Source organism: Lacerta agilis, chromosome 2 (assembly GCF_009819535.1).
Source record: "Lacerta agilis isolate rLacAgi1 chromosome 2, rLacAgi1.pri, whole genome shotgun sequence".
NCBI lineage: Eukaryota > Metazoa > Chordata > Lepidosauria > Squamata > Lacertidae > Lacerta > Lacerta agilis.
The window spans coordinates 111732969-111756503 of record NC_046313.1 but is presented as its reverse complement, the minus strand read 5'-3'; the positions used below and the strand labels follow the sequence as shown (position 1 = coordinate 111756503).

General features: G+C 47.2%; 2 protein-coding genes and 1 pseudogene across 2 annotated transcripts; 1 reads left to right on the top strand and 2 right to left on the bottom strand.

Moving 5' to 3' along the window:
• Positions 1-5935: 5935 nt before the first annotated feature.
• On the top strand, positions 5936-11108 carry LOC117042448 (annotated as a pseudogene).
• A 3891-nt stretch (positions 11109-14999) lies between these two features.
• Positions 15000-16239, bottom strand: SURF2 (surfeit 2). Its single transcript, XM_033141994.1, is given in 6 exon segments — positions 15000-15055; positions 15375-15512; positions 15515-15735; positions 15737-15890; positions 15893-15989; positions 15991-16239. Coding segments are annotated over 6 exon segments (915 nt in total).
• Positions 16240-21793: 5554 nt separating this feature from the next.
• On the bottom strand, positions 21794-23260 carry LOC117042818 (gastrula zinc finger protein XlCGF49.1-like). Its single transcript, XM_033142473.1, has 2 exons — positions 23119-23260; positions 21794-22921 (listed from the first exon to the last, which is right to left on the bottom strand). The coding sequence occupies exon 2, from the start codon at positions 22659-22661 to the stop codon at positions 21957-21959; it is 705 nt and encodes a 234-aa protein (XP_032998364.1). The 5' UTR covers positions 22662-22921; positions 23119-23260; the 3' UTR covers positions 21794-21956.
• Between the last annotated feature and the right edge of the window lie 275 nt (positions 23261-23535).

Sequence of the window (23535 nt, the reverse complement as noted above, 5' to 3'; positions counted from 1 at the left end):
TAATCAGCAGTTACATGTGGCTGGGGAAACAAACAGCCTCCCTCTGCAGGCACATTCAACAATGGAGGCCTGGGCAAGGGGGTGGGGCCCAGAGGGAGCCGGGAGTCTTATCTCTCTCCCGATCTCTTGCTGATCAGCTGCTGAGCGGGGTCCTTTTCAACACTCCCTCTCTCCTCTCTCTTTTAAAAAAAGCCAGGATCTGCTTTTGGCCCCTGGGCAATTCGGCTCCAGGGACACCATTCACTCCCTAAGACGCACAGACATTTCCCCTTACTTTTTGGGAGGAAAAAAGTGGTCTTATGGAGCGAAAATATGGTATTCAAAAATGTGGCATCACCAGCTCCTCTGCTTTCACATACAGCAACACCTCCAAAAGTCCTGAATACAAGGCAGAGCATTAACAGAGCTCTCCGTACAAAGCACCTAGTATGAGGCCACCTACGTGTAATAGCTACTCTGTCTTTCTGCCCATGCTCTGGTGTTGCAGTTTTCAGGCTTGGGGACAGGATGGTGACTGATTTTTGGACCAAGTTCTGTCCATAAGCCCCACTGAGTTCAAGGAGATCTACTCTCAGGTCACTACTGTGCAGACCATGCCAGCCTTAAGAAGTGGGGAGGAGGAGTAAACAGGTGAAATTGGAACCACTGGAGATGTTTAGAAATGGGGCTTCTGTTGGGAAGGGGCTGCCCCATTTGTGCTTCTCCAGGGGCAGGAGAATCCCTGCAGGGCCTCTGAGGCTCCCTTTGCTTCTTCCTCTCCCAGGACCCTGCTGCTTGTTTTGGCAGGTGACTCCGCAGGAACGGTGAAAGAGACAGTTCCTGCAAGGCTAGCGAGGATGGAAGGGGGAAGATGTACGGTTGACCTGGTCAAGCTGTCTTCTGCATCCCTCCCCACAACTTCTAAGCGTTCCCTCCCAGGGACCTCCGAGAGATCTGGTGAGTTCCAGGGGAGTGGAGATGGGGGGATGGATGGATGGATGGAGCTGGAGAGGTATTGGGGCTTTCTCAGCTTGGGCGTAGGAGGAGGCAGGCAGGCGAATTGAGATGGAGAAGGAGAGAACCTTTTCGGGCTCCCCCACCTGCCTTGCCTGCACCTTTGTCATCTGCAGGCAATTTGAGCTAGGAATACATCACAGCTCCCTGGCCACCGCAATGTATTGGCAGCTCAAAAAGTCTAAAACTAAACTGTGATCTGGATGCCCTACCAATGTCAGACAACTTACTGATCCATCGTACAGCACTAGAAGCCACGACTAAATAAACCTGTTCCTGCTTTGCAGATTGAATGCAGATGGGGCTTCCGTGTATGGCATTTTTCTTTTCTTTTTGGAATAACTTTTTATTTTAAAAGCAAGGATCATAGCACCAATAAATGATACAGATATGTAGACCGAGTCTTCTCTTGGCATTTGTATATCTCAAAAATAGCAGAAATTTGCAGGAATTTATGTTTCCTGCTTGGCAGGGGGTTGGACTGGATGGCCCTTGTGGTCTCTTCCAACTCTATGATTCTATGATCTAACATATGGTTCATCATTAGTGGTCAGTCTGGGTTCATTGTTAAATCCGTGTTTGTGGAAGACAATCTTACTTGGCTATGAGTGATCGCCAAAGAAGAAGAATGGGTTTAAACCAAAACAAAAAAGAGAGGAAACAGAGAACATTCAACATTGCATAGCCGAATGCCTAGTTAGGAGCTCTTGCAGCTGTTGTGTTTAGATTAAGTTTGTCATAGTCATTTTTCCTCTTCTGTTAGTAATGAAGCAATACAGAGTTGGTCGACTCATGAACATGGGGGGGGGGGGGTTTTCCAAAGTGAAGAAGAAAGTGTTATGTATAAATTTAAATTTAGACCAACCAGATTGAGGCAACTGCTGATGGGATATGTGCAGGTGAATATATTGCTGTTTGTTTCACAGATGAGGTGGGGACATTACTGGATCCTGACCAGAGAGCTCTGCATAAGGAAGTCAAGGAGGAGGATCCCTCTCGGTAAAACTCCCTGTTGGATCATAAGATCAGTTTTGAAATTTCAGGCATAACCTCTATATGTGATGAACCGCCACTATTTCGAGGGAGGCCAACAGCACCTGGGATTCTAACATCTCCACCATGAACCCTGAATGGAGGGATATCAGCTGTTTCCTCCTTGAATATTCTTAATCTAGTCATGCCTTTTTAAACAATGACCAGGCTTGTCTGAACCACCCAGGCCTTCTTAAATGTCGGCTTTACACATTTTAGGAAAGTTGAAATAACTTCTGTCAGGTTTGTTGTTTTCTTTTTGCTTCTGTCTGCATTTGGTTGACCAGAGATGACTTACCTCGGAGATGGAGTGGATTCCATGACTGAGCCAAACAAAATCTATCCCAGATAAAAGACAAGCAATATGTCAGTTAATGTTGTTGTTGTTGTTCAGTCGTTCAGTCGTGTCCGACTCTTCGTGACCCCATGGACCAGACCACGCCAGGCACGCCTATCCTTCACTGCCCCGCAGTTTGGCCAAACTCATGTTAGTAGCTTCGAGAACACTGTCCAACCATCCATCCTGTCGTCCCCTTCTCCTTGTGCCCTCCATCTTTCCCAACATCAGGGTCTTTTCCAGGGAGTCTTCTCTTCTCATGAGGTGGCCAAAGTACTGGAGCCTCAACTTCAGGATCTGTCCTTCTAGTGAGCACTCAGGGCCAATTTCCTTGAGAATGGATAGGTTTGATCTTCTTGCAGTCCATGGGACTCTCAAGAGTCTCCTCCAGCACCATAATTCAAAAGCGTCAATTCTTCGGCGATCAGCCTTCTTGATGGTCCAGCTCTCACTTCCATACATTACTACTGGGAAAACCATAGCTTTAACTATACGGACCTTTGTCGGCAAGGTGATGTCAGTTAATACCAGCCAACAAAGGCAGTGAAAACTATAGGGAGGCCTCATATCTAACTCTCTTCAGTTCTTCCTCTATCACAAGCATTCGTTAACTTTGTTCAATAATCCCATTTCTTCCTGAGGCTCTAATTAGCTTCTCTCTTCGTTGCAGATGGTGATGAATTGGAAGGAAAGAGGAAGGGGAACCACAACAGACTCCGCATAGTGAAGAAGTCATTAAATATTCAGAGAGTGGAGAGAACTTCCGCCAGAGCTCCCATTGCACCTCCCATCAAAGAAATAGCTTCATTCGTAATGATAGCCTCACTTTACATGAAAGAACTCGCAGTGGAGAGAAATTGTATCAGTGCAGAGAATGTGGGAAGAGCTTCAGTCAAAGCACCCATCTCACTTCCCATCAAATAATTCATACAGGGGAATGTATTTGTATTTGCAAAATTGTTAATAAAGTTTATTTTTTTAAAGAAAAGTTCATACAGGGGAGATAATTTGCTTTGCAAAGGGATTCAGGGCTGCCACATTTGCCGTGGTACGGTAAAGTCACACTGCGCATCGGGCATCCAGACGTTACTGAAAAGAACATAGAACAGCCCTGGCGGATCAGACCCAAGTCACCTAGTCCAGCATCCTGGTCTCACAGTGGCCAACCAGAAGCCTGCAAGCTGCAGCAACACCCTCCTGACTTGTGACTTCCAGGAACTGGTATTCAGAGGCCTCCACCCTGTTAATGTGGAGGTAGACATAGCCATTGTGTCTAGCAGCCATCAATAGCCTCATGCTCCATAACAGGGTTGTGTCTACCTCCACTGTGAGAGAAATCACAAGGGGAGAGTGCCATTGTCCTGTCTGTAGGTTTCACCGGGGTCTGGGAGATGGGCAATGCTATCCTTATGTTCTTTGCAACAAGGCTTGTGTGCCCCTGAGCATGTACAGAGTGGCTTTTTCATGTAGGGGAAAGGAACAAAGCTGTTTCTCCCTGTACCTTCCCCCTAGGCCTTCACACAGGCTGCAGAGGGATGAACAGATGCAGACCGCTGCGTTTTGTATCAAAGCCCAGGGGTCATAAAGCAGCAGGCCCATTCCTGCATTGCAGTGGGTTGGACTAGATGACCCTTGGATCTCTTCCAGCTGTATGATTCTATGAAGCTGTTGATCGCAGCTCACTCCCTGACTTCGCTGCCCTTGGAAACCCAGAGCTGAGTCTGGGAATTTATTGCCATGAGGCAGAGCTGCACCTTTTGGATTTCTGCCTGCCGTGGGGCCATTTAAGGCACAGACACAAAAGCAATGACCGTTCTGGTGGAATTGCTTTTCCTTCCCCGCTTTCCTAAAGGGTTAAATACAAAGAGTGAGAGGCGAGAGTCACTTTGTTCAACCCTGGGCAGCAGCCTTGGAGCTGCCTGCAGCAACCATTCAGTCATTTGCAGAGAGAGAGAGAGAGAGAGAGGCAGGCAGGCAGCAGTGGGGTAAAGCAGCTTGGAATAATAGAATCATAGAGTTGGAAGGGACCCCTGGGCATCATCTAGTCCAACCCCCTGCAATGCAGAATATGCAGCTATCCCCTTGCAACCTTGGCATTATTAGCACCGTGCTGTAATTCGCTATCCTCTACCTGGCTGGCTGTTTTATGGCTGGTTCCTGGGAGGGGATTTGGTGAGTCAATAGGCAGGGAGTCCCAAAGTGTAGGTGGTGCCACACTAAAAGATCAATTTCCTTAATCCAGTTCACCGATAATTTATTAGGGACTCACCACCATTAGCTGCAAACTCTGGCTGCAGGAGGAAAAATATAAGATCTCCTTCACCAGGCCCAGCTCTTGAATGTTCTCTCGACTTCAGTCCGGCTCCAACTGGAAACCCGCACCCAAGATAACAGATCCTGCAGCTGCTCACTACAGTACATTCCCTCGACTGTCTTGCCTGTGGAAATCCAGAACTGAGTCGGGGAATTATTGCATGGGGAGTGGGCAGAGCTGCACCTTTTGGTTGTCTGCCTGCCATGCACCTGTCAAAAGCACAGAAGCAAGAAAACAGCAAGTCCTCATGACAGTAAAAGGTCTTATATTATTGAAGATAGGCAAAAAGCAGTCTTATTGTTGTTGATTCCTGCATCACAGGGGGCTGGACTAGATGCCCCTTCGGATTCCTTACAACTCTATTATTCTATTATTAATTCATCACCTTCCATGCGGATTCCCTTGAAATGTGTTGGACCCTCCTTCATTGGAGGCTGGGTGGCAATCTGTCAGGGATTCCTCAGCTGAGATACCTGTGTTGCAGGGGGTTGGACTAGAGGACCTTCGGAGAGTCCCATACAAAACACTACTATGATTCTATACAATCATCTCAACTGTACTCTGTTACGTTTGTATAGAACTATTTATGGCAGCATATTGGAGATGTAATAAGGATAATGCTTCTTTGATACATATGTTTATGCAATATCCTATGCTTATGAAGTTTTGGGAGAAAGTACCAGATTGTATAAAATTATAAATATTACTTTTTTGGCGGGGGAGCTAGTACTGTCAGAGGATAACATTATTTTAAATTACGTTGGAATTGACAACCTGTCAACGTAAATGGTTTTGCTGTGCCCTCACTACAGCTAAAAGACTGAGTCAGTGGAATGATAAATATACAGCTCCCTTCATTCTGACAACTCTTGCAACATAACAGATAGCTTATAGACACAGATTATGTATGGACAAATAGAATGACATTTGGAATACATTTATTAAAAAATAACAGTGGGTTATCAATAAATGTATATGTATTAGAATAATAATTTCACTCATATACCTTTGTATTATGGAATTATAGTGGTTGTTTGTTTTTGGTATTTTTAAAATGCGCTTTTTCCTCCCCCCCCCCCCACGTTATTTTGTTCAATTGAATTTTTCAATAAAATAGAATTAAAAATAAATAAACAGCAGCAACATCATACTAAACGAACACTCAAGGCAAAGCCCCATGGTGCTGATGGGAGGGCACCAGCTTGGGGAAGGCTGCATGATGTACGTTGCAGCCTTTCAGCTGTCACAAGACGCTGAAAATGCTTCTCCCACCACACCGCCGCCTCCTCCTCCCGTACAAAAGGGTTAAGGAGAGCGAATCTTCGTTCCTAGAGGGCCGCGAGAGCCTCTTCCGGCTTCGCTCAACCTTGGCTGGAGGACCCGAGAGAGCAGAGCAGCTGGTGAGTGTGAAAAGCGCCCGCTTTCGGGTTCAGCAGAGCTCTTCGTCAGGCTGGAGGCTAAGCAGAGCAAGGGGCAGAGAGAGGAGAGGGTGGGGAAAAGGGCCTGGCGATGTTGCGGCCAAAGCCCGCATTTAATGCATTTAATCCCAGTCTTCTGTAGGGAGGAGACTGCAAGCTCAGTTGGGTAAGGGCGTAGTAGTTTGCTCTGCAAGTTTCAGTTACACCGAGGGCTGCTGGGAGAAAAGAGCACACAATGGCTGAGCCCTCGTTTGTTTTAAAATATATATTTAAAAAAATAGATAAATGAAATTGACTTGTCTCCACAGCCCCAGATGGAAATCTGCAATCTCCTCCAACACACCCTTTAAAGCTGTTACTAAATACTATTTAATAACGCACACCTCCTTGTTTGCTTAACAGCCAGTCTCTTGACAGCAGAAGCGGAAAGTTTGCCTCTGTTTTCGATATTTTGGTGGTTGTGTCCAAATCGATGCCTTGCTATGAGGATCTTTTGAGACGTCTTGGGATCGCTTCTAGACTGTCGCTATTTTTGACTATTTGGGGGATTCAGTCACATCGGTACTGCCAATAGAGGTTTCCCAGCTGACGTTACTGGCTCAAAAACCACAGCAAAATCTTTACAGTGCAGGGAGGAAACAGCAAAGTCATCAATTTTCTCAACTGAAATTGAAGTTTTTTGTGGGGCGGGGCGGGAATACAGATGAAAACACATACTTTCGTAGTTCAACAACAACAACAATCTCTTCTTAAGATTTGGAAACATGCATTGTCTCTGAATATTGATATTATTCTTTGTTCCATTTCATTCCCCGTGAAGAATATTGATTTATGATTATACCCTGCAGAGAGAGGGTAATATTTTCAGGCAATGCATTGATTTTTGGAGGGAACAAGTACTTGGAGTGATTCTGGCTCAGCCCCGTTTTTTACTACAGTGTCGTCTGCTGAGCCGAGAAATGTGTCTGCTGGGTCTCCAGCCGCAGCTGCATTAGGAGGACTGAAGGCAGAAGGGGGATTCAGTGGGTCTTGAACCAGACAAAGGAAGAGAAAAGGCCCTTTCTGTCGACGTGGTCAAGATTACCAGGGAATTCCATCAAAGACAGAGTGCTCCAGACATATTATGAAAAAGGTCTTGAAATAGATGATGAGAGGATTATAATTTTAAAAGAGATCTTGAAGAAGAGAGAGGATTATAATTTTTTGACAGAGGCCCTTAAAAAAAAATATCGGCTTCAGATGGGAATTCCCTGAAGGGATTTCCTTTACTTATAAAGGCAAAAAACAGAGGTGTGTAGATTTAGACAGAAGTATACGGAAAACAGCTTCAAAAGAAGGGAAATTACCAATTGCTTTTTTTAAAATATGGTGTCCAATCTCCCCTCCCATCAGGGCAAGAGGGTCTTTCAACATTCAAAGCTTCCCCCCAAAGGATCCTGGGAACTGTAGTTTGTTAAGCATCCTCAGAGTTGTTAGGAGACAAACCCCCCCCCCCATTTTCCTCACAGGGCTTAATTCCCAGAGTGGTTTTATGATCAATGCTCCTCTTTCCTTTTCTGCACCTCTTTACTGAACAAGATCTCTGCTGCTCTCTGCTAGAAGCAAGAAAAAAATGAATCTCCCCGAGACAGAGGACACTCTTCAAGACACTTGGCAGGGATTGCTCCTCCAGGATATCAAGCAAGAGGCCGATGATGGAGCTGCCACCTTCTCAGGCAAGAATCCTCTTCATTGATTTGTCCTCTCATTCTGTCCTGGGACCCCCCCCCCCACCTTTCAATTTGACCCCAAAGGATCAGTATTGACCACTTTGGGAAACTCTGCTTTAGAGATGGGGAACAATAGACATTCTGCTGTTATTCACCATGATTACTGATCGTTGCTAGATCTAATCTCCATGAATTTAGAGTCACGCATACCCTGGTTTGTTTGTTTTTAAAGGCGAATATTATTCAATTATTTGGATTATGTTCAACAACCGAGGTTTGACTGTATCAATACAAAGGAGTAAAACTATCCTGACCAAAACAATATTTAAAAGTACACTGAAACACATTTAAAACCAGCCTTCAGATGCAGTTTGTCCTGACAGCGGCCTAGTGGTCTGCACCTTGGTTTTCAAAAGCCTGGATTAATAGGAAAGCAAGATAACAAAAAGGAAGGCAGTTTAACATCTCCTGGAGGGAATTCCAGAGTATGGGGGCTGCCACAGAAAAGGCTATGTGCTTCTGACAGAGAGAATGACCTCACCTGAGGATCTCAGCACCCAGGCAAGTTCGTATAGGGAGATATGTTTCAGGTGGGGCTTCCAAGCACTTTTCAAAGGCAGCCCCACATAGAGCAGGTTACAGTAGTCCAACTGGGATGTAATTCAGGCATGTGGCACTGCGGCTGTATCCATGCAGCTGCTCCTAGTGTGTAGCCAGAGCTTGCTTCCTTCCTTCCTTCCTTCTTCCTTCCTTCCTTCCTTCCTTCCTTTCTCTGCCCCTCCATCTCTCTCCAAAAAAAGACTCACACTGGAATTCTGTTCTTGTTCCGGCAGGTGATGAGTGGATGTGTGGGAATGAGCCAAATGAGGCTGGAAATCCTGTGGAAGTGGAACCACATGCGATGCTACTGAGAGGAGCGGAACAGAATTTATCTTGGAGCCCCAATCTGGGAGATGAAGCCTCTGAGAGCCAGCAGGGAAACTGCCTAGCAGAAGAAGAGGACAACTTGATTGATCACAAGGGCAGGTATGAGGAAGTGGAGGACAGAATATTCCAGCAGGGTCTCCCTGAGGATCAGCAGAAAGAGGACCCCTTGAGTGTGTAAAAGTCTTGAGGGAGACGTCTGATCTCCTGGCACATGGAAAAATCCAAGACGACAGGGCTCTGTTCAAATGCCCAGATTGTGGCCAAAACTTTAACAGTAGGTCGGTCCTCATTAAACATCAGAGGATCCACACGGGAGAGAAGCCTTTCAAATGCTCCGTTTGTGGGAAGGGCTTTCGCCAACACTCTCACCTTGTTAACCACGAGAGAATCCACACCGGAGAGAAACCGTACAGCTGTCCCAGCTGCGGGAAAAGCTTTGGTGACCCCTCGCACCTCATCAGGCACAAGAGGACCCACATGAGAGAGAGGCCGTACAAGTGCTTGGTGTGTGGAAAGAGTTTCTGCACAGGGAACGAGCTTCTCATGCACGAGAGAATCCACACGAGCGAAAAACCGTGCCAGTGCACTGCCTGTGGGCAAAGCTTCACCAGGATGTCGGTCCTCATTAGCCACCAGAGGATGCATACAGGGAGAAGCCTCACAAATGCTCCGAGTGCGAGAAGTGCTTCCAATACAATTCGCAGCTCGCAAAACATCAGAGAATCCACACAGGAGAGAAGCCCTACAAATGCTCAGAGTGCGGGAAGTGCTTCCGGCAGCATTCCCAGCTCGTGAACCACCAGGGGATCCACACGGGCGAGAAGCCCTACAAATGCTCCGAGTGCGGGAAGTGCTTCCGGCAGCAGTCGCAGCTTGTGAAACACCAGAGAATCCACACGGGAGAGAAGCCCTACAAGTGTGTGGAGTGCGGAAAATGCTTCCGACAGCACTCTCAGCTTGGGAGCCACCAGAGAATCCACACAGGGGAGAGGCCATATGCCTGTTCAGATTGTGGGAGGGCCTTCAGCGACCCATCTCACCTCAACAGACACAAAAGAACCCATACCGGAGAGAAACCTTGTGAGTGCTCTGTTTGTGGGAAGAGCTTTAGCACCAGTGCCTATCTTACTACTCACATGAGAATTCACACAGGAGAGAAACCATATCAGTGCTCAGAGTGTGGGAAAAGCTTCAACCACAATTCAGGTCTCCTTGCCCATGGAGAATCCACAGGGGAGAGAAGCCGTATAAATGCCCAGAATGTGGCCAAAGCTTTAGCAGCAGATCAGTCCTCATTAAACACCAGAGAATCCACACGGGAGAGAAACCATTCAAATGCTCCATTTGCGGGAAGGACTTCCGCCAGCACTCGCAGCTCATGAACCATGAGAGAACCCACAGGGGGAGAAACCCTTCAGCTGCCCTGACTGCGGGAAGAGCTTCGGAGACCCCTCGCACCTGATCAGGCACAAGAGGACCCACACACAAGACAGGCCATACAAATGCCTGACCTGTGGGAAGAGCTTCTGCACAGGGAACGAGCTACTCGTGCATGAAAGGACCCACACAAGTGACAGGCCGTGTCGGTGCTCGGAATGCGGGAAATGCTTCCGGAGGAGGTCGGCCCTTATTAGTCACCAGAGAATCCACACGGGAGAGAAGCCGTACAAATGTTCCGAGTGCGGGAAGTGTTTCCGAGAGCGATCACCGCTTGTAAAACATCAGAGAATCCACACAGGGGAAAACCGTACACGTGCTTGGAGTGTGGGAAGTGCTTCCGTCAGCTCTCGCAGCTTGTGAACCACCGGAGAATCCACACGGGGGAGAGGCCGTTCGTGTGTCCCGAATGGGCGGAACTTCAGCGACCCCTCGCACCTCTTCAGGCACAAGAAAATCCACATAGCACGAGAAACCTTGTGAACGTTTGCATCATCTACCTTCTTACTCACCTGAGAATCCAAGTCGTTGAGTTAGGAAAGAAACCGTATCAGCAATCGAGAGTGCAGGGTCAAAGCTTCAACCACGTTTATGGCTCCACAGCAGAGAGAAACTGTACGAAGGCACAGATGGAAAGGCTTCCCTGGTGGCTGACGGATCATCACACACAGGAAAGCAAAAATGGTGCAGAAACAAGATTACGGGGGCAGTTTTTTTGAGCCAGGCTGAGCTGCTTTCTCACTAGAGCAGGGTTGGTCTCAAAACTGTCCACCTCCAGCAAACACTTAAAAGGGCTGGAACTTACTTAGACCCACCAGCAACAAACGTGAGGCCACCAGTCATAAGGTGCAAGGGCAGAGCCACTCGCAAAATGGTGGCAGATCTGAGATGACGTTCAGCACAATCAGCTGAAAATCACTGCTCCCTGATCTCTCAGTTTCTAAATAAAATAAAAAATTCCTTCCAGTAGCACCTTAGAGACCAACTAGTAAGTTTGTTCTTGGTATGATCTTTCGTGTGCATGCACACGAAAGCTCATACCAAGAACAAACTTGGTTGGTCTCTAAGGTGCTACTGGAAGGAATTTTTTTATTTTTTATTTCGTTTTGACTATGGCAGACCAACACAGCTACCTACCTGTAACAGTTTCTAAATACTTTGCCTTAGCCTTTCCTAACACAGCGTTCCACAGTTCGGCTTTCCTCAAGTTGTGAGCAGTATCATGGAAGTATCACGATAGCTTCATTTTAGGCAGAATTTTGCTCAAGTGGAGAAGCCAAATTATTTTATGTTTCCTTTCTCTCCATGCACCTCTCACAAGTACTTTATTCATCTCCTGCTATTTCTTCTCCTTTCCTCCTTTCACCATTCCCTGTGCCCACCCCCAAGCTGCCAGTTTCATTCATTCCTCTAACAGCTTTCCTTTTTCCCCTTTCATTGCTATTCTCAGGTGTGGGATTTCTTAGGGGGAGGGCGAAATATTACTGTTGTTATTTGAAATACTAACCTTTGGATGTATGATTTCCCTCGATATTTCCTCTGGCCGTTTCCCTCCAGAGGAAGGAGATCTTCCTTTCTTCCTGATCCTCTTAAATTTCTGTCTCCCAGGAACTTGACCTGGTGTGTAATAAAATTATGGTGCTGACATTGGTGCAACAGTTCGGGAACCAGGAGGGCGAGTGAGGAGAAAGCACTGGGCAGGTGATGGCGCTGAGCCCCACCTGAGACTGGATTGAGATTCCTGGCCCCGCTGTTTTAAGAAGTACTATTTAGCAGAACCCATGGGCAAAAGAAGCCTGACAGACTATTCCAAGTTTTATGAACACCTGTTTACACACAGAACACAAGAAGAGCCTGTTGGACCAAGCCAGTGTCCATCTAGTCCAGTATCCTGTTCTCATGGTGGCCAACCAGATGCCTCAATGGGAAGCTGGCTAGCAGGACGGATAGGTAAAGGTAAAGGGACCCCTGACCATTAGGTCCAGTCGCGGACGACTCTGGGGTTGTGGCGCTCATCCCGCTTTAGTGGCCAAGGGAGCCGGCATACAGCTTCCGGATCATGTGGCCAGCATGACTAAGCCGCTTCTGGCGAACCAGAGCAGCGCACGGAAACGCCGTTTACCTTCCCGCCGGAGCGGTACCTATTTATCTACTTGCACTTTGATGTGTTTTTGAACTGCTAGATTGGCAGGAGCAGGGACTGAGTGACAGGAGCTCACCCCGTCGCAGGATTCGAACCACCGACCTTCTGATCGGCAAGCCCTAGGCTCTGTGGTTTAGACCACAGCACCACCTGCGTCCCTAGGACTGATAAAACTATCCCCAAATCAGTGGGTGGCACTGTGGTCTAAACCGCTGAGCCTTTTGAGCTTGCCGATCCTAAGGTTGGTAGTTTGAATCCCCATGATGGGGTGAGCTCCCGTTACTCTGCCGCAGCTCCTGCCAACCTAGCAGTTTGAAAGCACACCAGCGTGAGTAGATAAATAGGTACCACTGTGGCAGGAAGGTAAACGGTGTTTCCGTGCGCTCTGGCACTCGTCACGGTGTCCCGTTGCGCCAGAAGCTGTTTAGTCATGCTGGCCATATGACCCGGAAAGCAGTCTGCAGACAAATGCCGTCTCTCTTGGCCTGAAAGCGGAAATGAGTGCCGCACCCAAAGTCGAATTCGACTGGACTTAACCAGAGGTCCTTTACCTTCACCCCAAATCAGCCATAAATATATAAACTGAAAATGTGTGGATTTTGGACTATTGCAGAATAGTAGGCTGTGCGAAAGTAAGAAAGATGCTGAGACTGTTGTGGATCAAAATTTTAATACCTTGGGGTTGGAAATGTATTAAAATTTTGACCCACAGCAGTCTCAGTATCGACTTACTGGTGCTGATACATTTGTTCAGGGTGGTCATGCAGTATGAATACAGCAGCCACACAATCCCTGCTGGGTTGTTGTAGGGCTCTTCCCCAACAAGCATGAGCCTGACAGGCTGGATCGGACAGGAGGCCCAGCCAGCATCCTGCTTTCCTAGTAGCCAAACAGATGTCCTGAATGGAACCCCAAAAGCAGGACCTGCATGTATAACACTTGGCCCACTTGTGATTCCCAGCAGCTGTTAAAACTCTGTGCTTGCCCTGATCTTCCAACATCCTGCTTTGCTGGATGTCTTCGAGCTATTAAAATGTGTTCTGAGAATGTAAGAACAGCTGGATCAGGCCAAGGAGCCCATCTGGTCTAGCTTCCTTAATTCCTCCAAACATCCAGCCAGAGTGCTCTGGGTGTGTCATAGCAGAGCACAAAGGACACACCCCTCCATGCAACTGATACCCAGAGGTAGACTGGCCCTAGAGATGGAGTCTCCATTTGGCTGCCATGGCTAATAGCCAAAAGTTGTTGAGCTTTTTTTAAGACAACCTCCAGATTCAGGACAAAGCACCACCTTTCAGATATTCACCCCGGACATCAATTCCACCTTTGAAATGTGAAATCCCAGTAATGTCTGGGAAAATCAGGATGTATAGCAGCCCTATCTTTGAAAAAACATTCTCCCACACATTAGTTATGTGACTGCCACCTTTATTCTAGATTCTTTTTTTATCATTTTTTAACAGGTGTGGGTAGAGACCCCTGTAAGCTCATTTAAGATTGGAGTAGTGTTCCTTTCCCAGTCATGAGAGCACTGTATTGGTGGTTCAGGAGGGAGAGACTTCCAGGTGTGGTCCATGTTGAATTATTCTATATTTCTGAAGCTATGTATAATCCATGGAGAAATAAATATTTGCAGGGGGGAATTCGCTTTCAGGTACTCAAATTTCTTCTAGAACTTTTTTTGGGGGGGGGGGGGAGTTTTGCTACCTGAATAAATTATCACCTTGCTTGGCATAAGCTAGTCTGCAGTTTATTTCTATTTTGCAAAAAGATATGGTAAATTATGGGGAGAAGGAAGGAGATATGCAGGACCCTGCAGCTAGCTTCCAGCCCCAGGATCTCTAATGGACCCTTACTGGGTTCTGTGATTTTAGCAAGCATCACTCACATTGTCTTTCAAGCACCTCTAGAAATTTGCATTTTAAAAATGTGAGTTCCTTAGGAGACTTGAGTTGTGTCTTTCCTCATATTCTCTTTTTGGTGCGCTTACATTCACAGCCTGTGCAGAACTGTACTTATGGTTTAACACACCATCCACAAATAAAAATATTTTGAAAGAGCAGCACAGATTTGTGTGTGTATGTTTCTTACTGCCAGTTTCTTAAGCTTTATTCCAACCTCCACTCAATTATATAACTTGATTTGTTTTCCTGCATTTTCTGTCCTGTCATTGAAGCTGCAGGCAGTGACAAATTACCCAGACCTGGTTCCAGCCTCAATTTTTCCTAATTTAATCCTGAACTGGGAGTTCTCCACACGAAACATTTTACTGCAGAGCCCATTTGCCGCCCCCGCCAACCAGATAGAATCAGTCACAAATGCACCAATTGGAGTTTGCTTTAAAAAGGAATTCGTTCCAGTTCAAGTTTGACCCTTTACAAAACAAAGTTCACAGTCATCTAAAACACGGTTTCCCAAACTTGGGTCTCTCTCCAGCTGTTTTTGGACTATAACTCCTATCATCTTAGCTAGCAGAACCAGTAGTCAAGGATGATGGAAACTGTAGTCCAAAAAAAAAAGCTGGAGACGCAAGTTTGGGAAACCCTGATCCTTGGAAATCCCCCCCCAAAGTATTCAGAAGTTTACATGCTGCTGTGCTGAAGTATAAAATACCAAGACAAATAAAACATGGACACACAGAGAGTGGAATCTGAATTGTTTATTTCCCCAACAATTGTGATCTGTAAGCTTAAATGTCCAAAGGGTTGGATTTCTGAAAGAATGCCATGGGCCTCAGGTTGTGACCTGACAGAAGATGGTGCAATGAACTAGAAATCACCCAAGATTTTTGAACTAATTCACTGCACTTAACCCTGGCACATGGGAAGATGCCTGTTTCCCAGGTGGGGTTTATTTTTTAACCCCTAAGGTATGAGCAATATCTACAACAATCTTGGGCCTCCAGCTAAGGCTGGGCTACAGTTCCCATCATCCCTAGCCACTAGACATGCATTTGGGGGTGTGTGTGTGTCAGAATTAGGCCAGACGAAACCAGTCTTCTTTCCATAGCCCCTCGCCACACACAATCGGTGTTTTGTGGTTTCAAGAAACGTCTCCTTCGCACCGACGTCTCTCCCAAAGCTTCCGGGTTTCCGATTTCAACTTTTGAACTTCTTCTTGAAGGGGCCTGCTTGTCTCTTTGCCCTTTTGGTGCCTGTTTGCAAATCCACCTCCATGGGATCCCCCCCTCTCTCCCCACCGCGACACTTTTATCCACCGCCGGCTCTGACACCACTCCGTCGCTGCTCCTTCCCTTGGCTGCTGGATTTTTCTCCGGGAAAAGCCCGGGCGGGTACAAGTCGCTCATGCTGTCGTCCGTTCCGCTGCTCTCGCTGCTGGACGGGTGCTCCCAGGATCCATTCCGATCGGACTGCCGGCGGATCCCTGCCGGCGGATCCCGGGCACGGGGTTTCCGGAGCAAGCAAGGGGACGTACTTCGTGCCTTCCTTCTCGCATTCCTCGTACCTTCTCAGCGCCTTCTGATAGCGCCGGCCTTGCACGTGGCGGAGGACGTGCGCCGGGATCCTGTTGATGTGGCGGAGGGTGAGCTTGCAGAAGAGCTGCGCGGGGTTTTTGGTGTGGGAACGATGTGCGGCCCATACTCGCCGTCCAGGGCCCCGGCCGCCTGGACCAGCCTCGAGTACTTCTTGCCATTCGTGTAGGCCTGCAGCTCCGGCAAACCGGCAGGGCAGCTCGTGGCCGGTCAGGGCGCAGCGGACTCTGTCCCCCGCAGGCAGGAGGCGCAGCGCAGGGTGCTCCCGCAAGAAGCGCCGCACAGCGTCTGCCGGACCACCGAGCGCCGCTCGCACATGGCCGCTGTGGGTGGGGCTACGGCGGCCGCGAGGGATGATAAGGCGCGGCGGCAGCCAATGGGTCCGCCCAGGCTGCGCGCCTACAGAATGGGAAACGACCGCAGGCCTGGCAGCCATCGACACTTCCGGCTCCCTGCCCTCACTTCCGCCATATGCGGGGCGAAAAGCGACGGTTTATCAGGCGTCCTTCCCTCCTGTGTGCGTGAGGAGCTGGTTTCGTAATAATAATATAATAATAATAATAATAATAATAATAATAATAATAATAATAATAATAATAGTGGTGGTGATGTTTGGGTGACAACTCCGTACAGGAATCTTGGAGAAAGAAAGAGACTTAGGCGGCCAAGGGTTTCCCTGTGTGTTTTGTTTATTGTTATTGATTAAATTGGCATACTGCCCTATGCCTGCAGGTCTCAGGGTAATTCACAATCTAAAATCACAATTTAAAAACATAATAAAACAAAAATGATCCAATAACCCACCCACCATTTTGTGGCAGAAGCACCAGCTCAATCCTTTGTGTTTTAACTTTTTGCCTGGGTGGGATGTTCTTCTTCTTCTTCTTCTTCTTCTTCTTCTTCTTCTTCTTCTTTTTAAGAAATAGGTTTTTCTCTAGTTGTTGTTTTTTAAAATGCTAGTTTTTATATATACGCGCGTTTTTGCTTAAAATATTTAAAGTCGCTTTGAACTGCTGTGTCAAAAAACGGCTAATAATTTTAATAATAAAAACTATAGATCTATGACAGGTTGGTAGCCGTGTTGGTCTGCCGTGGTCAAAACAAATAATTTTTTTCAAAAAATTCCTTCCAGTAGCACCTTAGAGACCAACTGAAGAAGTGTGCATGCACACGAAAGCTCATACCAAGAACAAACTTAGTCGGTCTCTAAGGTGCTACTGGAAGGAATTTTTAATTTTTAATTTTGTTTCGACATAGATCTGTGAGAATGATTGATCACCCAACAAGCACCTTTAACAAACAACAGGTTCCCAATATTCTTTCAAACAGTCCTATGACTGAAAATGAAAGTAGCAACATACCGCCGTAATGTTGCCCAACTGAGCATTTCATAGAATCCTAGAGTTGGAAGAGACCACAAGGGCCATCCAGTCCAACCCCCTGCCAAGCAGGAAACACCATCAAAGCATTCCTGACAGATGGCTGTCAAGCCTCCGCTTAAAGACCTCCAAAGAAGGAGACTCCACCACACTCCTTGGCAGCAAATTCCACTGTCAAACAGCTCTTACTGTCAGGAAGTTCTTCCTAATGTTTAGGTGGAATCTTCTTCCTTGTAATTTGAATCCATTGCCCCGTGGCTTCTCTGGAGCAGCAGAAAACAACCTTTCACTCTCCTCTATATGACATCCTTTTAGGGACTGAGCAACGGGAGCTCACCCCGTCGCAGGATTCGAACCGCCGACCTTCTGATCGGCAAGCCCTAGGCTCTGTGGTTTAGACCACAGCGCCACCCGCGTCCCTAGGACTGATAAAACTATCCCCCTAATCACTGTCGAACAGCTCTCACTGTCAGGAAGTTCTTCCAATGTTTAGGTGGAATCTTCTTTCCTGTAGTTTGAATCCATTGCCCCATGTCCGCTTCTCTGGAGCAGAAGAAAACAACCTTTCTCCCTCCTCATTTGGAGAGCATTTCCTTCCTTTTAATCCGGTGTTCAGGGTAGCAGACAGGCAAATGTGTGACTGTGGTGCATCAAAACACACTGCCTACAACACACGTGCTTAAAAATGGTTCTGGGACTCAGTGAAATAAAATTCCTAATTGGCTGAATATCAGAAATCAAAAACTTTGTTTCCAGAAATGTGAGGCATAGATACCAGTAGTAGATAATATTCAATGATTTCCCAGGGCTGGAAATGTCTTCCTAATATATAAAAACGTAATGCTGTCGTCACACTACAATTCATATGACTACCTCTCGGGGGGCAAGCTATCCCCAACATACAACAGCACGGCAGGCAGCTGAACGAACAAGCAGCGCAGATGGCAGGCAGCCGTTTAAAGGAGAGTGGGAGATGCGCTGTGTTAAACACAGCCGCGGCCACCTTTAACAGCCAGGGAGGTGCTTCAGAGATCCATAGAATTACTTATAAAATTCCAGTAGAGCTGGAAGGGACCCCAAGGATCATCAAGTCCAACCCCCTGCATTGCAGGAATCTCAACTAAATCCATGACAGACGGCCTTCCAACCTCTGCTTTAAAAACTTCAAGGAAGTCCACCACCTCCCAAGGTAGACTGTTCTCCTGTCAAACAACTCTTACCGTCAGGATTCTTCCTGATGTTCCTTTCTTGTAACTTGAAGCCGTTGCCTCAGGTTTTACCCTCTGGAGCACAAGAAAACAATATTGCTCCATCTTCCATGTGAGAGCCCTTGAGATAAGCTGGAACGTGTCCAGAGGAGGGCAACCAAAATGGCCAAAGGCCTGGAAACAATGCCTTATGAGGAACGGCTTAGGGAGCTGGGCATGTTTAGCCTGGAGAAGAGAAGGTTAAGGGGTGATAGGATAGCCATCTTCAAATATGTCAAAAGATGTCATATAGAGGAGGGTGAAAGGTTGTTTTCTGCTGCTCCAGAGAAGCAGACACGGAGCAATGGATTCAAACTACAAGAAAGAAGATTCCACCTAAACATTAGGAAGAACTTCCTGACAGTGAGAGCTGTTCGGCAGTGGAATTTGCTGCCAAGGAGTGTGGTGGAGTCCCCTTCTTTGGAGGTTTTTAAGCGGAGTCTTGACAGCCATCTGTCAGGAATGCTTTGATGGTGTTTCCTGCTTGGCAGGGCGTTGGACTGGATGGCCCTGGTGGTCTCTTCCAACTCTATGATTCTATTTGAAGATGGCTATCATATTTCATCTCAGTCTCATCTTATCCAATCTAAACATACCCAACTTCCTCAACTGTTCTTAACAAGGCTTGATTTCCTGCTGTTTCCACCTAGAGCTCCCATAGGAGTTCTAAACTCCAAAACCCACAGAGCAAGCTACAATGAAGAATTTTGCTTCACTGAACACCAGAGCTTGCCCCCCTCCCACTTTTTTGTCCTGTCCTTTTAAGGTGTTTTGCCCCAGCCCCCATTCTGCTGCAATCTCAGAGCGGTAAAACAAGATGTAATATGCATCCCTTTTTAAAACAAGATCTTTTTATTTTTAATTTCCAGATTTCCTTAGTTTCAGTAGCTGCAGTCTTTGCCTATAGATACCAGGCTGCTTTGTAACTGAGCCAGCACACATTCAAACTGAGGCACTTGCACCAAGGCCACTTTCACACAATCCATTAATAATGCACTTTCAAAAATCATGGCTTCCCTCCGAAGACTTCTGGGAGTTGCGGTTTGCCAAGGGCGCTGAGAGTTGATAGGAGACCCCACTGTTCCCCTTCCAGAGTTACTATTCCCATAGTTATTATTATTATTATTTATGAAATTTGTACATCTGCGGGTGGAGCAAGGGTCTCCTAACAACTATTTAACAAACTACAGCTCCCGTAATTATTTTTGGGAAGCCATGAAACTTCAAAGTGGTACCACGGCGTCTTAAAATGTGTTCGTAAATAAAGTTGGAGTTTTTATTACAAAATACACTGAAATAAATATAATTAAGAACTCTGGCCGGAAATTTCAACCAAAACGATGCGTTTACTTGTGAGTAAATACAAATATAGTATCAATCCTGTTAAGCATTACAGTCTTAAAGAAATAGTTTCACAATGAAAAATCCCTTAGACTACTATGAAAAGTTACTTTGGTCTATTTATTAGAATGATACTTTAAAACCTTTTGTAATTCCTTTGATGTTGCTGAATGATGACCTTGATTAAATTTTATTTAGTGAATGATACTTTAAAACCTTGATTTAAAACCTTGATATAATTCGCTTGATGCTGTCTAATAATGATCTTTGTAAAATCTTAATTACTGAAACTTGATGTACTCCATACTATCTAATATTATTTGATATTGCCAGCTGAGGAAGGCATCTATGCCGAAACGGGGCCCTGTCCTGGTCTCCAGTTGTCTCATTATACATCTGACACGCATCGTAGAAGCCTTTACATCAACTTCTAAAAGACTTTCAAGGGATTTTTCAATGTGAAACTACCGTATTTTTTGCTCCATAAGACGCACTTTTTACTCCTAAAAAGTAAGGGGAAATGCCTGTGCGTCTTATGGAGCGAATGGTGGTCCCTGGAGCTGAATTGCCCAGGGGCCAAAACAGGATCATGCTTTTTATTTTACAAAGGAAAAGGGAGTGTTGAAAGGACCCCGCTCAGCAGCTGATCAGCAAGAGATCTGGAGAGAGATAAGAGTCCCGGCTCCCTTTCAGCCCCGCCCTCCTTTGTTGAATGTGCTGCAGAGGGAGGTTGTTTGTTTCCCCAGGACATGTGACTGGCTGATTAGATTATCTGTCTGGAAACTGTAGAAATAGCTCCCTTAAGATTTTTCAGAAATGTGAGTTAAACCTCATAAAAATGGGGCTTTTCCTCTTTGCTTTTCCCCCTTTGCAAAAGGAGCTTTGCTTTTCCCCCTTTGCAAAAAAAGCTGCAAAACCTTTAGCTGATCCTCGAAAAAAAACCCCAGGGCTTTTCCCTTTGCAAAAAAAGCTGCAAAACTTTTAGCTGATCCTAGAAAAAGCCTTTTGCCTTCGCAAAAACAGCTGCAAAACTTTTAGCTGATCCTCAAAAAAGCCAGGGCTTTTCCATTTGCAAAAAAAAGCTGCAAAACTTTTAGCTGATCCTCAAACACACACACACACACCACACACATGGGCTTTTAGAGGAGGAAAATCAGAAAAAAATTTTTTTCCTTGTTTCCTCCTCTAAAAATGAGGTGCGCCCTATGGTCCGGTGCGTTCTATGGAGCGAAAAATACGGTATTTCTTCATTTAAGACTGTAATGCTTAACAGGATTGATACTATATTTGTATTTACTCACGAGTAAATGCATCGTTTTGGTTGAAACTTCCGGCCAGAGTTCTTAATTATATTTATTTCAGTCTTAAAATGTGTGGCATAAACATGGTCAAAGTTCTGAAACTTAACAATTATGACTCGGGGTGGAAATGGGCTGCCATAACTTTCTGGGGGTTCGAGGAAAGGCGAAACCAGGGATGGGGGGTGCTGCTGTGAGCACTCTAAATATTGCTGAACTACAATTTGGAGTTCAAATAGATAAGCGGTCTGAGGGGATGTGGCAGGTTTATAAGAAACAGCTTCTACCCCAATACAAGAGTTTGTATTTCATTGACACAATGACCCTCTAGGTCTGTGTTGGACTCCAGCTCCCCAGCCAGCATGGTCAGTGGTGAGGCAGGAAGGGAGTTGTAGCCCGGCAAAAATAATTGTGTGTGTGGGGGGGGGGGAATCTGGAGGTCCACAGGTTCCCTACCCCTGTTTGTTACGTGACTTCCTTCTTGGAAGCCGCCTCCTTCAGAACGGTTGTTGAGCCGGAGTTTCCCTGCAACTGGGGCTGCCCCAGAGAATCTCCCCCATGTGGTTTCTTCCTGTTTAACGAGCTGGGCAGGGGCTGGAAAGCTTTCCGGAAGCGGCTTCTCGCCCGTGTGGGTCAATCTGTGCCGCCGGAAGGACGTCCCGTCTCTGTAGCACCTCCCGCAGTCCGAGCACTGGTAGGGCTTCTCCCCCGTGTGGATCCTCCGGTGCCTCCGCAGAGACGTCCGGGTGCCGAAGCATTTCGCGCACTCGGCGCATTCGTAGGGCTTCTCCCCCGTGTGTGTCTGCCAGTGGATGACCAGGTTGGTCCTCTGGCTGAAGCTGCGCCCGCACTCCGAGCACCCAAAGGCCTTCCCGGCTGCCGCGCGTTTCAGGGCGCACTTGGCGAGCGAACCTTCGCTGCACGCTCGGACCTCGCGCCCCTCCCTAGTGCACACGGTGGTTCCTGCGCGGCTGCTTCCCCTTCGCGAGGGGAGCCTCTCTGGTCCTGCTGCTGCTGTTCGCGCCGTTCCCTCACGTGCGTTATGCCGTGCCTGAAAAGGTACTGCGCCTTGCTGAAGCCTTGGGCGCAGACCGAGCACGTGTACGGCTTGTCGCTCGGGTGCCCTTCCTCGTGCTTCAGGAGCTCCTCCAGGTTCTGGAAGCCCTTCCCGCAATCCGCGCACTTGTGGGCTTTGGTGCGCATCTGGGCGGCGATGTGCCTCCTGGCGGCCGTCCAGTCGCTGAAGCGGCGCCCGCACTCTGTGCACTCGTAGGGCTTCTCTCCCGTGTGGATCCTCTCGTGCCTCTTGAAGGAGGTCCTGTCGCTGAAGCTCCTTCCGCACTCGGCGCACTGGAAGGGCCTCTCCCCCGTGTGGGTCCTCCGGTGGCCGCTGAGGTGTGCCTGCTGGCTGAAGCACTTCCCGCAGTCGGAGCACGCAAACGGCTTCTCTCCCGTGTGCGTCCTTTCGTGGATGATGAGCTTCCCTCGGCTGGCCAGCCTCTTCCCACACACCAAGCATTGGTGCGTCCTCCGTCCCGGAAGACTCGCTTGGTTCGGGACAAGGAGGTCAGGATTCTGCATGAAGGCCTTCATGCTTTCGAAAGCTCCCTCGCTCTGGAAGATTCCCAGCTGGGCCAAATAATCCTCAGGCTTGCCATATCCTTCCAGGCAATTAAGGAACCGGACTCGGCTTTCATGTGAGCGGCTCCCCAGTTGCCCCTCGGCGCCTCCTGCCCATGCGCTACCGAGCGCATCTTCTGGCTCAGCTCTTCTCAACAAAGCCTCACCACACAGTTCCACGTCTCTAGAACTTTCCGGCCCATTCGTCTGCTTCTCACACCCCTTCTCAACCCCTGCCGAAAGAAGCAGAGAATCGTGACATAAGATTTTTGGTTTTAAAAATCTTCTGTCTGGTTTTCTTTTAAATGCTGCCTGGTGTTTCGTTTTAATTCTGCTGATAGCTTAGCATATTGTGGTGTCACAATATGCTAAAGGGCAGCGTCTAAATCAAATAAGAGCGAATATCAATAAATACCCAAAGAACTCCTTCCTCTTGATCTCTCCTCTCTTTCAGCAGCTCCCTGGACAAATATCTCACTTTCTTCTTCCTCTTCATCCAGCCAGGAGACGAATTCGGGTTTGAGAAGCCAAAGTCCTTCAGAGGAAACGAAACAAAAACCATCAACACAACCCTTTTACTTTTGTGACTTCTCAAAAAGGGCTCCACTCAACTTTACTGGCCCTCTCCAGACACCAGAAAAGTGGCTAGACTCTTCCACAGGAAAGCTACCTGATGCATCTCAGTATTGTCTTCACTGACTGGCAGCAGCTATCCAGGGAATCAGGCAAGGAGCCTTACCTAATCCTGCTTGGAGGTGCCAGGGGTTGAACCTGAGGCTTTCCGCTCAGCCACTGAGCTACAACTCTTCCCCACTATGCCATTTCCACCCTCAAATGTGATCTGACC